This window comes from Gadus chalcogrammus, chromosome 9, assembly GCF_026213295.1.
Source record: "Gadus chalcogrammus isolate NIFS_2021 chromosome 9, NIFS_Gcha_1.0, whole genome shotgun sequence".
Lineage (NCBI taxonomy): Eukaryota > Metazoa > Chordata > Actinopteri > Gadiformes > Gadidae > Gadus > Gadus chalcogrammus.
Window position 1 is genome coordinate 3,177,599 of NC_079420.1, and position 15,000 is coordinate 3,192,598.

The 15,000-nt window shown below is 47.3% G+C and overlaps 1 protein-coding gene across 1 annotated transcript in view; it reads right to left on the reverse strand.

Annotated features, from left to right (window-relative positions):
- LOC130389448 (potassium voltage-gated channel subfamily D member 2-like) overlaps positions 1–15,000 on the reverse strand; it is a 64,008-nt gene that overhangs the window by 7,166 nt on the left and 41,842 nt on the right. The window contains exon 4 of the mRNA XM_056599241.1: positions 11,947–11,952. Within this exon, the coding sequence (XP_056455216.1) occupies positions 11,947–11,952 (6 nt within the window). The remainder of the gene's footprint in view (positions 1–11,946; positions 11,953–15,000) is intronic.

Genomic DNA, 15,000 nt, shown 5'->3' on the forward strand with positions numbered 1-15,000 from the left:
CCACGATGGTCTTGGGCACCATGTCCCCGTACCTGTAACACACAGCACACAGACAGACAGCGGGGGTGAGTCACTGGGGAGACACACACACACAACAACAGTCACCTATAGTTAGAGGATAGCAACCCCCGCCGCCCCTCCCAGTCTGGGAGGAACGTCCTCCCAGAAACAGAGGCATGACCCCCCCCCCCCCCCCCCCTCCCTCCTCCCCTTTATAGGGTCACTAGGCAACACAGCTTTTTAAAATAGCTTTTAAAGGTGAACTGAACCCTTCGACCCGACTTTAAAATGTTTGTTTCTTTCCATCAACGCATAAACAGCAGGGGAGCAGTAGGGTCAACGTATCAGCCAATCACAGCACGGCATGGCAGGTCCTCGACCTATAAGGAGCCATCGAATGTAAACCAATCCACACGTGGTGCTGGGGTTTGGCTTTCCTTACACATCAAACTCTTACTCACCTCTTTCTGTCACAAAATCTGTACGCTTTTAAGTGTTTTAATGGGACTATTTATTGACGTTTGCTGGGTTTCACTTTGCGTCTAATTATGTCTCTTTGAGTACTCACACGCTTTATAAATAAAATGTATTAGTATCGGGCTGATCCAAGTACAAAAGGCAAAGAAGAGAATGTGTTTTCACTGTTCCTGAAATAGTTGCGCCAACACAGAGTCAATTTGTGGCTTAAAATTGAGACACTAGCTTAATATAAAGTGGGTAACACACAGTGAAACCATCCACAGAGTTGTCTTCATGCTCCTACTTTAAGCACACCACTAGCACCAGCACCGGCAACTCCATAATAACACGTCCTCTTTTTAAAACCATGTTTCACATATAATTGCCCACCTGCTGATGCTGGCTAATGCATCGGTAGGGCGGCGCCAACCCACTACACGCCCCTGCTGACCTCCCTGAACCTAACAGCTGGTGAAAGACACAGCGAGAGTGTGTCACGTCCGTCACCGGACTTGACACACTCTCGCTGTGTCACGCACGCACGCACGCACGCACGCACGCACGCACGCACGCACGCACGCACGCACGCACGCACGCACGCACGCACGCACGCACGCACGCACGCACGCACGCACGCACGCACGCACGCACGCAAGCACGCACGCACGCACGCACGCACGCACGCACGCACACACGCACACACGCACACACGCACACACGCACACACGCACGCACACACAGGCTCTGGCTCTCTCTCCCAAGCACAGATACACACATATAGACACATACTCACTATCTCACACACACACACACACACACACACACACACACACACACACACACACACACACACACACACACACACACACACACACACACACACACACACACACACACACACACACACACGCACGTACAAACACATATCTGCACACGCTTGCACAAAAACACAAAGACACGTGTACACACACACACACACACACCGGAAAGGTTGTTTCTAATGTATGGTGGAGGACCTTGAGAAGCCTTTGCTTTGATCGGTTGGGTTTTGATGTCTGTTCATTATATCCTTCGAAGCTCAGATAATAAAACCCCAAAATGCAACTTAATATCGCCATTTTTCTTTTCCAGCGATATATATATATATTAATTAAAGTTTCTGAAAAACAGGGCTTATCGACCTATGTTCTTTTTATTTGCTACACTAGGCGATTCTGGCGCCACGAGTTTTACGATCTGTAAACAGCTGAGAGGACGGTGTTGTATGTGCAGAGAACAAATGAAGGGGTTGTACCCGGCCATTTGTTTCCGGATCGATCCATTACACAGAGCCTCCTGCACATCGTCGTTAGGTAGGCAGAGCTGTCCAAGTTGAACCCGATACTGAATTCAAAGACGACCCTTTTCTGTATCCAGCACAGTTCTGAGCTACGGTAATAGCGATAGGCAGCCCTAAAGTAATGCAACATAGGCTAGTAAACATGCTTTTAACAAGACCTGCACATTTTCCGCATGTTTCAGCATGAAACAAAACAAAGATGCTGGGAATCATTTTAAGTAATGTGCTGTTCTTTGGAAGCAAATATTGTACTAATTTATCAAACATATATACCACATATAGGGCCCATGCAGGGGTTTAAAAAACACCTTATCCAACACGTTATGCTAAACGGTACTCCATCCAAAGTAGCATCGAATGAGCTTGAAGACCAGCGCTAGGCTAGCTAGCCGTGCGTTCTTCCCGCCTGTTTTTCTTGGCGCCCGACTACGGTCGCCATGGTTGACCAGCAAGCCAAACAGGTTTGCAGGTGTGGCTGGCTATGAATGATTGAGACCCTAATGTGCTAATGACCTGGAGGGGCCATTACCTCCGGGGAGCGAGATGAATGCAGGTATGAAAGCGCATCAGCATTGCTCAGCGGACGTGACAGCCGTGCGTCTCTCCGGCTAGCCAGGCTAATGTGAATGTATCGCTACACGGGAGGTTGGCCATTTCATAAATGAAGTTGTCTAATGTCTGTGGCCGTCTTGCCGGAGCCATTAGCCTGGGGTTTCCATCACATTGGGCTCAACGGTACGCTTTTCTTTTCTTTTTTTTTGTCTTGCTCATACTTTTCTTATCACCCCCAACGCTTTGGACGGCCGTGGATGTTAAAGCGGAGATTTTAATATCACGCTCGACGAGGCATCGTGTACAACAGTTTGCTTTTGAGCTGAGCGATCTCACGCAGATGTCATTCGTTTTACAGTTCATTACAGGTCAAGTCGTTTTCCCCGTGTAATCGCCGACCGAGCTCTACAGCGGTCGGCCAATACATAAGGAGGGAGCCATCTCCAGAGACTGCGTGGTAAAGGTTCCACACACACGCGCGCCCGCAGAGAACAGAAAAGATGAACACTCCCCACACAGAATGGAGGGAAGGGGCGTACAGTTTAACCCCGGTGGAGGGCTGCAGAGTCTCTGATACATAAATAGAAAAATACTAGTGTTCAGCGACACAACAGCACAGGGAATACAACGTTGCGCTCTGACCATAGCGGCGCTCTCCAGTGAGAATGGAGAAGAAAAACACAAGTAAGTGGGGTCCGAGAACAAAATCCAAAAAAAGCATGAATCCATGGTTGGATTCAGAAGAAACGTCTAATCGTGATGGATTGTTCATCAAGCAGAAGCTTCGGATGTTGTTGGAGAGCCCAGTGGAACGGCGGCTCTGGATCAAAGCAATGTTCCTTTCTTTGTTCCCTTTGTTTCTGATTACCGGGTATCAAGGTTCTGCCTGCCGGAGGTGACGTGGGTGAGGCATGAAGATGGATGACCAGATTCGTATCCAGCCAGCAGAGGAGGAAGAGACGTGTCGGGATGACTGAGTATCAATTCCCCAGGTCCACCCACCTGAAACCATGCTGTGCTCATACAAGCAATGCTACAGAAAACACAAATTATATATATATATATATATATGTGAAAATAAATGCAGCATTCTTTAGAATCTGCAGAGAGCTGCAGTGAAAACACCATCTCAGATGAAAAGCTGCCATTGTGAGGGAGGGGGAACTTTGGCGCGTGACTGGGAGTGACGGAGAAATGGAGGAGATTAAGGAAGGGGACGGTGGCCTTATGAGAGGGGGTCTGTGGAGCCCCGAATTGGCGGAATAAATGTCTCTTCACGGGCGCGGGATAATAACGCAATCAAACATTTATGAATCCCTGTGGCAACCGGTGGGTCTGACCTTAAAAAGCGCCATTACCATTCCAACCGAGCATTCTGCACAAGGCGTATCATAACACGACCCCAGTGCCCCACACACACACACACACACACACACACACACACACACACACACACACACACACGCAGCTACACACACACACACACACACACACACACACACACACACACACACACACACACACACACACACACACACACACACAGCTACACACACAAACAGCCGTGCACTCGCAATTAACCCACACACTCATGCGCCAGCACACACAGACACAGATGCACACACCCAAATAAACTAGCCCACTCAAAACAGTTATGGTACTTTGGCAGACAAACACACACACACACACACACACACACACACACACTCGCACACACACTCTCACTCTCCCACACACGTCTTCCCACACACACTCACACAACCACACACAGGCATGAGGAGACACTTTCGATCACTTGATCACTCAATCACACATACACACACATCCACTTGAACTTGAACACACACAGCTACGCAAAGACACACAAACACGCAGGCACACACACACACATTTACAAGGACCACATACAACCACACATAGGCATGCACACACCAAATGGCCCCTTAATTTGACACCTAGTTAAACCAATCCCCTTTCTGAAAACCAATCTTGTTCCTTGATTGTCTTCCAGAAGTCCTATGTCCCGATATCTGACTGCCATCTGGTAAGTGGGAGGCGAGGAATGACTTCATGATCACGTCACTTGTTTATTTTCTGCTCTTATAATGTGGAGGTTCATTGTCTTTTTTTAGGAGTGTAGAGAAGCCTCAATTCCCTTTTCCACAACAGTGTCATATGGCAAGGATCCGAAGTGTCTCTCTCTCTCTCCTCACTAAGTGCCGTCCTGTGAGCAACATTCTCACTAATGTCTATATGTGTCTGGTTTAGACAACACCGTTGTTGAAAACACCTTGTTGTTCTCCATGTCTTCCCGATTCCCATCACTGTTTCAAAAAGTTCACCATCAACGGGAAGGCAAACCAACTGATGGTAAAAGTCATTATACGGTACATTTGCTTAGAAAATAAATGAATACCTGCAGAGCGTTTAAAAGTCGTATTCTCAGTGTGGTGTTGGCATGATGTCAGTGGTGTTCAACATGCCCTTCTAACATTTACGTTCTCATCAAAGATGCAGCGAGTGTGGAAATCGAAGCGATGCAGCCCAGAGTTTTCCCCCCTTCCGAAAAAACATGAAAAAAATAATGAAATAATAACGCGCTTATCTTAAGAAAAGGTATTTAAAATAAGCCCTCCCCTCTCGCTCAGCTGCACCAGTTGATATCCAAGTTGACATCCCTGCCAGCGGCTTAGCACCGCCGACAATATGAACCCGTGAAGGATTGGGGCAGATCCCTAAAGTGAGATGCCTCTGTCAACAATGTCAAAATCCAATCATCCTCTGGGTCCTTCATCGCGGTACTCCGAGAACGCCTCCATCTTCAGCCGGGGGGTTTAAAACCCTTTCTGCCTTCTCACTTAAGCTGACCCCCCCCCCCCCCCCCCCCCCCACACCCGTGGAAGTCATTAAGCTGATCTGCGTCGATAAACGACTCACGATTGATGACCCAGGACCTTTCTTAACTCTTAACTTTGTTTAATCATATAATCCCGATGAAGACTATCAGCTATTAAGACTCAGGTATTAAATATGAAGAATTAAGAAATAGCCTGCAATAACAATAAAAAAAAGATTAATCTACCCCCTCGGTTTAAGTCGCTTTGGAGGAGTTATTTATTACGCCATGACTGAGATATGACTTATCTTTCTTTTTTCCTAAAAAAGTGTTTTACTCTCTGAGAAAAGACATAATTAGAAGAACTTGGATTCTTGAATTTATCATCATTGTTACCAGAACTAAATTTTGTCCTCGAAAGCAGCACTATCAATCCTGATTATATGCTGTCAATCAATACAGAGGAAGATTGGATCTGATGTGCTGAACATATTTTAATTAGATTCCTGGGTTTTAGCTGGATAGGGATAATTGCACATACTTGCAAACTCTAAGGTGCCAGTAGGTTCTTCCAAAATGATATCATCATCTACGACTGCATTGAGTAGCCAAGTGTCAAGTGATGAGGGACCTTGATAGATTAATAATTCATACTTAGTTGTTTGAATAATGCAAAACTGCAGGTCATAGCTTACAAGTAATATAGCGATTATGATTAAATGTTAAAATCAACTCCTCTCTAGAGCCTTTTGTCCCTTCTGGGCTACTGTAGAAGAGCACCCTATGTAGACATAAGGGGCTCATTCTAAGGTAACCCCAATCACCAAATTTCTTCTTTTCATGGGAAAATATACTTATTAAAACATACTGATGAATTTAATACTCCATTTCTACCAAGTGCGTTCCACTAGATGCGACAAATTCCACACACTGCATCTTTAAGAATCCGAGCCGAATCCACAGCCGAAAGGTGTGTGCGTGATCGGTGTCAACCCGTTGTGTTTGTGTGTGTTTGCGTGTGTTTGTTTTACAGCTGTCTGATAAACATTTGGCCTTTCCAGCGCAGCGCTCCGATCCCCCTCCAGGTGTTTACGACGACGTGTGAATGAATGATTTTAATTTGACCTTGCCAAAGCACCCCCCCCCCCCCCCCCCCCCCCCCCCCTCCATCGGCTTGTTTCGTAGTGAGCACCCCCCATCAGCACATTCTAAAATAATACACTCGCTCACTCTCACTCTTCACACCCCACTGGTTGCCGGGCTGCAGACAGACAGGTCCCGGTGAGCCTCGCAGTGACAGAGTCCTGTCAGGGGTTCTGAAGAACAGATAGTGTCCCGGACTGAATCCATCAGAAATCCCATAAGAGGCACACACTGACGCTATGATGGCTATCCGGGAACAATTAGCGGATAGTGGCAAGGTGAGGTCAATCCTACCTAGGAGGATAACCTTGTGGATATAGACCATCCCTCCGTGAGGGGTATATACTGAGATATATTATGTTTAGAAGTTACAAGGCTATGGATTCGGAGGGAGGAGTACGCTAACAATGGCCGACACACTATGTCTTACACGTGCAAGTGTGTGCGCAAGTGCGCACACACACACACACACACACACACACACACACACACACACACACACACACACACACACACACACACACACACACACACACACACACACACACACACACACACACACACACACACACATTCACAAACATACAAACACACACACATTCATAAACATACACACACACACACGTTCATAAACATACAAACACATTCACGCACACAGAAACACACACGCACACACACACACACACACACACACACACACACACACACACACACACACACACACACACACACACACACACACACACACACACACACACACACACACACACACACACACACACACACACACACATTCACAAACACACACACACACACACACACACACGTTCATAAACATACAAACACATTCACGCACACACAAACACACACACACACACACACACACACACACACACACACACACACACACACACACACACAAAGACACACACACACACACACACACACACACACACACACACACATACAAACACACACACACACCACACACACACACACACACACACACACACACACACACACACACACACACACACACACACACACACACACACACACACACACACACACACACACACACACACACACACACAAACACATACATAACAAAGCAAAGCACCAATTCGCTATACATACGACAACTAAAAATGATAAAGTCTAACACTGACCGACCGCGAAAGACTATCATTCACAGATCATGACAGCAAGCAAATGAACCATTGTTCCACAATTACAGGGCTCTCGATACCTTCTTTACAGAGGGCTGAACGAGCACAGTATTCATCCCTTCTGACAGTTAAATAATGGATACACTGAAAGAATGTAATCTTACCCCACTGAACTCAGTATCCCGGTGATACAACAATGAATTGAGAATGTACTAGAAATGGATTAAACTGTCTGAATGTCAGAGTGTGTGTGATCTGTCCTGACACACGTTACAGAGGACTTTCAGTTTCTCTGAATTCATCTGAGGGGGCGAGAAACACAATATTTATTGGATTATTTCAAATAAGGTCTCCGTGTATGGTGTAACATTGATACAATATTGAAAACTTGTCATTATGAAAACTCATCAAATATTGAGGTTATTTTGCGAAAGGTTAAAATTAAAAAAACATTATTGCCTATTTTCCTTCATTTTTTACTGCTTTAAGTGTAGTTTAGGGTAAACAAAAGTACACAGTTTTTGCTTGATGCTTCTTCGGTTAACATATTTAAATTGTTAATTGCACAGCGCAACAAACTGTATATTTAATTAACAAAAGCGGCTTTTTAACTGAAGCCTGGGGCAAACATGATTGAAGCGTGGCTTTTGGTAATAAAAACAGTTATCTTAAAATCATTAACGGTTCTTCATATTGTAATTATAAATTACCAATACGTCATTTTGGTCCTCTCTCAGTCTGTTCTGTCGAGCCAGTTAGTTTTGGCTCTCAATTGACAGCACTGTGGTCTAAATCCGTATATTTGGTCCTAACACGTTCTACTGGGATATTAATAGGAGCCTCTCTCTCTCTCTCTCTGAAGTGTGAAATCATTACTGTGATATCATAACAGACTCATACGGTGCTATTTTGGGCAAGACTCAAGATTTAATAACTTTATCTATAAAAAAATAGCAACAGTTTAACGCAAAAGAAAATTTACTATTTTGAACGAGGATGTGGCTGCTTTCCTTTGTTGTTTATCAGAAGTCGGAAGTGTAGGGTCCTTCTCTCTTTTTGTCATATTGTATTTATTTTATATATACAAAATAAACAGTTATCCTTTAAAACCATATGCTTTTTTCCCCTCCCACAATATAACTATTTATATTTGGAAACATTCATAGATGATATAAAACAGCTATATTTCAGCACTCATCCGAACGGAAACTGTGACCATCAGGCCAAAGGTTTTTTCCAGAGTTCCATGAATACAATCTGGTCTCTGGGTCCCTCTCTCTCTCTCTCTCTCTCTCTCTCTCTCTCTCTCTCTCTCTCTCTCTCTCTCTCTCTCTCTCTCTCTCTCTCTCTCTCTCTCTCTCTCTCTCACTCTCTCTATCCCCCCTCCTCTCTCTCCCCCCCCCCCTCTCTCTCTCTCCCCCGCCACTGTGTACCCAATCCTCGCCCCTAATCTGCCATCAGAGACGCTGTCGTCTTCTCTTCAGTTCGGCCTCTACAAACTGAAGGGATTAGGAGGGTGTGTCTGTGTTGGTAAACGTGTGCGCCTGTGTGTGTGTGTGTGTGGTCTGATCTCCTGTCCCTTAGATATATATCATTACAGAAAGGGGGGGGGGGGGGGGGGTTTGGAATCACACAGGCGTTGATGTTTGCATGGCGCTAGCTGCTAGCTGCTAGCTCATATCTGCTGACTGAGTGCGATAAAGGAGGCTGGTGGGTTGGAGAGCCGGTGGCGCTCCGTGGCATAATGGAAAGATGGGGAGTGACAGATAACAGTGATCCGGAGTGGACCCCTTTCCCCCCCATCTTGTTTTGTGGCACTAAAGAAGGCGGTCGGAGAGCCTAGCCTTTAGCTGCTAAGCAGCGGGTCCTCCGCGGGGAACGAGGATCGAATCCTAGCGCAGGCTCGACGCCAACGATGACGCGGGCGGCTTGACATTCTCACACCGGTGTCACGGTACCCGGGTTTCACCCTCTCCCTGCGGTACGAGTGAGCCGCGCACCTCAACGCCCAGCGCGGCGCTTCCGTTGCACGCGCAGACGGGTGCACGCACAACATGCATGTTGATACAGGCCGGGGGCCGCGTTTGCATTGTTAATGAGGGCCCCTTCTCGGCGCCGCGGCGTCGATCCCACGGCTTTGATGTGTCGCTGGGCGCCCGCTCACCCGGAGCTCCTCGGAGGCCGCCGCACGCTGCATCTGCAGACGTGATACCGGAGATCCACCCCGCATGGAATAATCCTTCATAAAATATACCAACGTATATTGCAAAGGCACCTCGAGCCTGCCCGGGCTCACATATCAAACATGTATTCCCTCAACCCCTTCCAAATCCCAGCTTAACCCTCGCCCTGCCAAGCCAGCCGGCTAGTTATCAGGGGGGCTCTGACATTAGCATGCGCTCCCTTCTCTCATTGGGGAGATCTTCTTAGGAGTCAGGGATGATAAAAAGCTTTCCTCTCCGGCGCTCTCTTCCTCTTCCTGACTTTCACTCACTCTTTCTCTCTGCCAGGACTTGCCTGCCTCTAACTATGAGTTGGAGATGAAACACTTAATTCTTTTTTTGTCGCTTATCGTCACTGATTCTCGTTCGTCTAACCCTCTTCCTTCCCTCCCCCCCCCCCCCCGCCCCTCTCTCTCTCACACTCTCTGTATACTTCCCACTCCCTCTTTGCCTCTCTCTCTCTACTTCCCTCCCCCTCTTTGCCTCTCTTTTTCTTTACTTCCCTCTCCACCCCCATCTCTCACACTCGCTATATACTTCCCACTGCCTCTTTGCCTCGCTCTCTCTCTACTTCACTCTCTCTCTTTCTCTCGCTCTCTCTCTGCCTTCCCCCTCGACACCTTTATCTCTCTTTCTCTCTGAATCCCTCGACTCGTCTCCGGCTCAGTATTTTATGTATATTTGAACCGCTGCAGCGCTAAAGCACACCTGCTTCCCTCCTCCCTTTGGTGTATTCTGTTCTCTCGCTGCACACCTGCCAGTCTTTGAGAGCCAATACTGTACCACTGGAAAAACCCACCCGCCGCAGCACGCAAGAATTACACCCTGTTACAAAGCATTCACAAAAGGTTGGCTAACGATAAAATACTTATATGAGTTAGTACTAGTTATAACTATATTACCTAGCAGATATATAAATAATGCATTTCCATCCCTGGTAACCCAAATTAAACATATAGCGGAAAGCGGGAGAAAAATGACTGGGCTTGAAATTGTGTTTAGCAAGAGGTTACGGTAGGATATAATAATTATGGGGAAAATAATGATAGTAACTTTTATCAATATATATTTAGATGAAGATCAAATAATATCGAATAACGCAGTTCCGAACTCCACTCTGCGCATATGCCGATGTGTTTCGACACAACAACACACACTGATTGTGTATATTATTATATAATAGCCTTGCATATATAAAGGAGATATTTAATATAATTGGTTGTTTGCAGTGCGACGGACCAAACACACAATTAAATCTGCGATGATGAATTAACAACTTCCATACTATATTCGAGGGACATACTCTTTTGAAAGACATTTCATCCATTTCTCGCTGGCCTTCTCAATACATTGTCGGCGACATAATACAGGCTGACAGATTACACAGTCATATTTCACGTCGGTGCTATCGTGATTGATCTCCTTCGCTTCAAGGGAAGCGCTCCCATCAGGCCAAGCGGGGTTCAGATGGCGATTCTGCGGACCTCAGCCTTTGCCGTCGCCTTCGTGGGCATTTCATCTCCCGTCTAATTGTATCTCTGGTGGACGGGAGCTTGCGTCCGTTCATCGAGCACGGATGATCGCTCAGGTCTGTTTGGCCGCGAGTCGTTCTCTGCAGGACTGGGGTGGATCGCACTTCAGCTCTTTGCCAGTGGTTGAATACTTAATGGCTCTCAGACTTATAAATAATTGGACTGCATTTTCTTTACACTGCATTTTTGTACACACGCACACACACACACACTCAGTTCCGCCCTAGCCGTGCGCAAATGTGTGCAGGAGGCTGTGTGTGTGTGTTTGTGTGTGTACTGAAATGTTGAGTAAAAAATGCAGTCTGATCTCATTTATACGTCTGAGAGCTATTAAGTATTTATATCGGCAAACCGTTTAAGTGAATCTTACAGTGTAACCGACAGATTAGAGGATACCGTGTTGCGTTTTATGTTTTCTGAGCGTGTGTTCTCCTTGGGTCTCCTTCAGGAATGAATTCTACTGGCTGCTCTTCCTCCAATGTAACGTTTCTTTTTTTCCCCCTTAAAAGAGACATCTTCAATATCAACAGTCACACTCAAACCTCGCACTCTCCCAAACCGTCGAAAGAATGGTTTGACAAGACGAAACACAAAGAGCAGTAATCGCCGTCAACGGCGGCGCCAGTCGAGCGTTGGTAAACCAAACTGTGCCTTTCCGTTCAGCTTGGGAGGTTTGGTGACATACTCATTACACCAACCGCTGTAAACTCTTAGGGCTAAAAATACCCTCTTGACAACATTTGTATCATAAGTTGATAATGCAATTACACTGCTTTGTGGAGGCACCGAGGAGTCAACGGGACATGAAAGAGCAAGAAGGGGGTCAGAGCTATGGATTAGCCGGCAACGTGATAATAAAATGAAATCATCAAGACTCTGAAGCGATTATGCTAATAAACTCATTCCGTATTCACCGTAGGTTAATCGCCTCGTGGGCACAGGGAGAGAGAGTGCGGCCATTTTGGTAAACCCGGCGGGAGTGGTGATGGAGAGAATAGGAGGACACATCTCTCACGTGGGGCCGTGCCCAGATGGGGCTTATAGGGGAAGAGGAATGGTTTGAATATAGCTACGCTGCCAAAGTAATAGCATAACATTAGCAGTCGGAGTAGTCGTGGCGGCGGTGGTGTTAGCAAATATATAGCCATTGCGGGAGTGTTCAGGCTCCATTGAGGTCTCCATTATCGCATCGATCGATGGAGCGTGTTGGGTTCTGGACGCATGCAGATGACCACAAACAACGGCAGCAACACAACACGCCCGGCTCCGTCGCCCTGGGAGTTGAGTCTTGATTGACCAATCCAAATAAAATCCATGAAATCCCAAGAGAGATAACAACAGCAGAACAGCACTCACAACCTCAGTGTGAACATCTATATACATAGGCTGTGAATGGGGTGGATCTACACATATATATATTAACCTCTTTGTGTAGCTATGGGGGGGGGGGGGGGGGGGCGGGTAGGACCACGGGTGTTGACCTGAAGATACGGTGCGACGACCTCGGTGACCTTTAGCATGAGCTCCGGTGATGAGCGAGCCGTGGGACGTGATAGGTCCTGTGGATTAGGAGGGGAGCACCAGCGCTGCTGCTGCTGGTGTTGGTGGTAGTCCTGGAGCCTCATAACCCTGACAGCAGATTAGCGCGCTACCGCAGTCCTAGCAATGGCGGAGCAGACGGGAGGAGAGATTAACTTTGATGTGTGATTGTACCGGCAAGCAGACGCCGCCAATGCCGCCAAATTGCCGCTGCGGCACGTATCAACTCCTCCAGCCAAAACGGGAGCTTTGTACCTCCCAGTTAGCGGGGGGAAAGAGATAAATGGATTCCACCTCCGAAAACAACATTACCTTGGCGTTGAGAGGTTTCATCCGTGGTGGTTTTCCTTTTAGAGGAACACACTGATAGGGCGTTTTTCTTTGTGGTGGCGGGGGAAAGGGGAGGGGGGTGCGGAAATTACAGTTTAGTTTTTTTTTTTTTCGCTCGGGAAATTGCAGTTGCTTGTGGCGTGATTATGGTGATGAGGTACGCCATCGGAGCACAGGCTCCGCTTCACTTTGCTATAGTATATCGCGGACAATCGTTCGCTATCGATTCATCGCCGTAGTAAATTTCTTCCAGATCCTCCGATCAAACAGATTTAGCCCTCCATCTCTTTCTACTGCTCCTCTGTTATCTTTATTGTGCTCTTGAATGTGCATGCACACACACACACACACACACACACACACACACACACACACACACACACACACACACACACACACACACACACACACACACACACACACACACACACACACACACACACACACTCACACACACACACACAAACACACACACAACACAGAGGAGGATATAGATCCGGGAGGAAAAAAAAGGTCCGTACACAACTCTGTGTACACAGACAGCGGCTGACACAAAAGCAGCGGCTGCCTTTTTTCAAAAAACACGCAGTAATCCCTCAGGGATGGCACATCCCGTGCCTTATACCTCTGAGATTGAATTGTCTGGAAAAGCACCGAGCGCCAAATCCAGGAACTTACATAAAAGGATCCAACCCCCCGAAAAAAAAAAAAAGAGAACCCTCCGAAAGAAAAACATCTGGATTTTTCCGGCGGAGCAGGGATAGAGTGAGTCTGAGTGAAATGGAAGAGGCCGGGATGAGAATAGCGGAGGGGTAGCGGAGCGAGGAAAAACATGCTCAGCGCTTTCCCTCCCCTCTGCTTTTGGAGCGCGTCCAGGAAGGCGCCGGCACCGAGCCCAGATATCAGCCGGAGCCAGGTATACCAGCGAAACAATCTATACACAGCAGCAGGGAGTCAGGACCACGGGCCAAGCATGTGAGCAGGGTTCAAGCCCATCTACCTCCCTCCCTGGGTGGGCCTCCCCCGTGCCCTCCCTATGGGGTTGTGGTCTAGGAGCCGGTGAGGTTAGCTACCCGGGGGTCAACAAAATCCAGGTTTTTGTCATTCTGCTGCAGTCATGTCAAAGATCCATGGGGCTTCGTAACAGCATGATGAAGTGATCCCCATTGGGTGGAAAAGGAGAGATGTTTGGGAGATGGAACGAAGGCACTGACAAAATCAACGACCATTCTTATTCATTTAAAAGCATTTTGATTTTCGTCCTCATCACCGTCAAACGGGCAACTTGTTCACACGTCTTCAACGAGTGCGATGACATAAAGTGCGAGGAGATGGACGAACATCCAAGCGAGGCTCCTCATAATAAATCCCATTACATATCGACGTATCCATCACTGCCACAGTTTCAATAAATGAACAAAACCCTACTTTTAAAGCAATTTCTCTGATGCTCCCAGAGGCACGGCAGTGCTGTGGTTGACCATGGAGATCATTAGAAAGTGCAAGCCGAGCCAAACGTCTTGATCTCCCCACCCGCAGAGCGTACTGGAGCCCGGAGAGAGCACTCTGTTGTTGTGAGAGGGTTTACGGACCGGGGGGTCTGTTTCAGTGAGGGCTGATTGAGATGGGCGTAGCATAGCCATGGATGCAGTGGGGTGTGAGTGCTGAGCTGGCAGCAATAACCCCCCGCCCCCCCACCACCCCCACCCCCGCCTCCCCATGCCCCCCAGGGGAGGCAGAGATGACCACGGAAGCGAGAAGAAACCGTAGGTACCGTCGCGTTACCTCACTCCTGACCTGAATCTCAGAACAAGATTGTCGGGGCAGCGATACCAACGGCACCATATGTAGAAGAAAACCTTACGCTGGACCATGGATC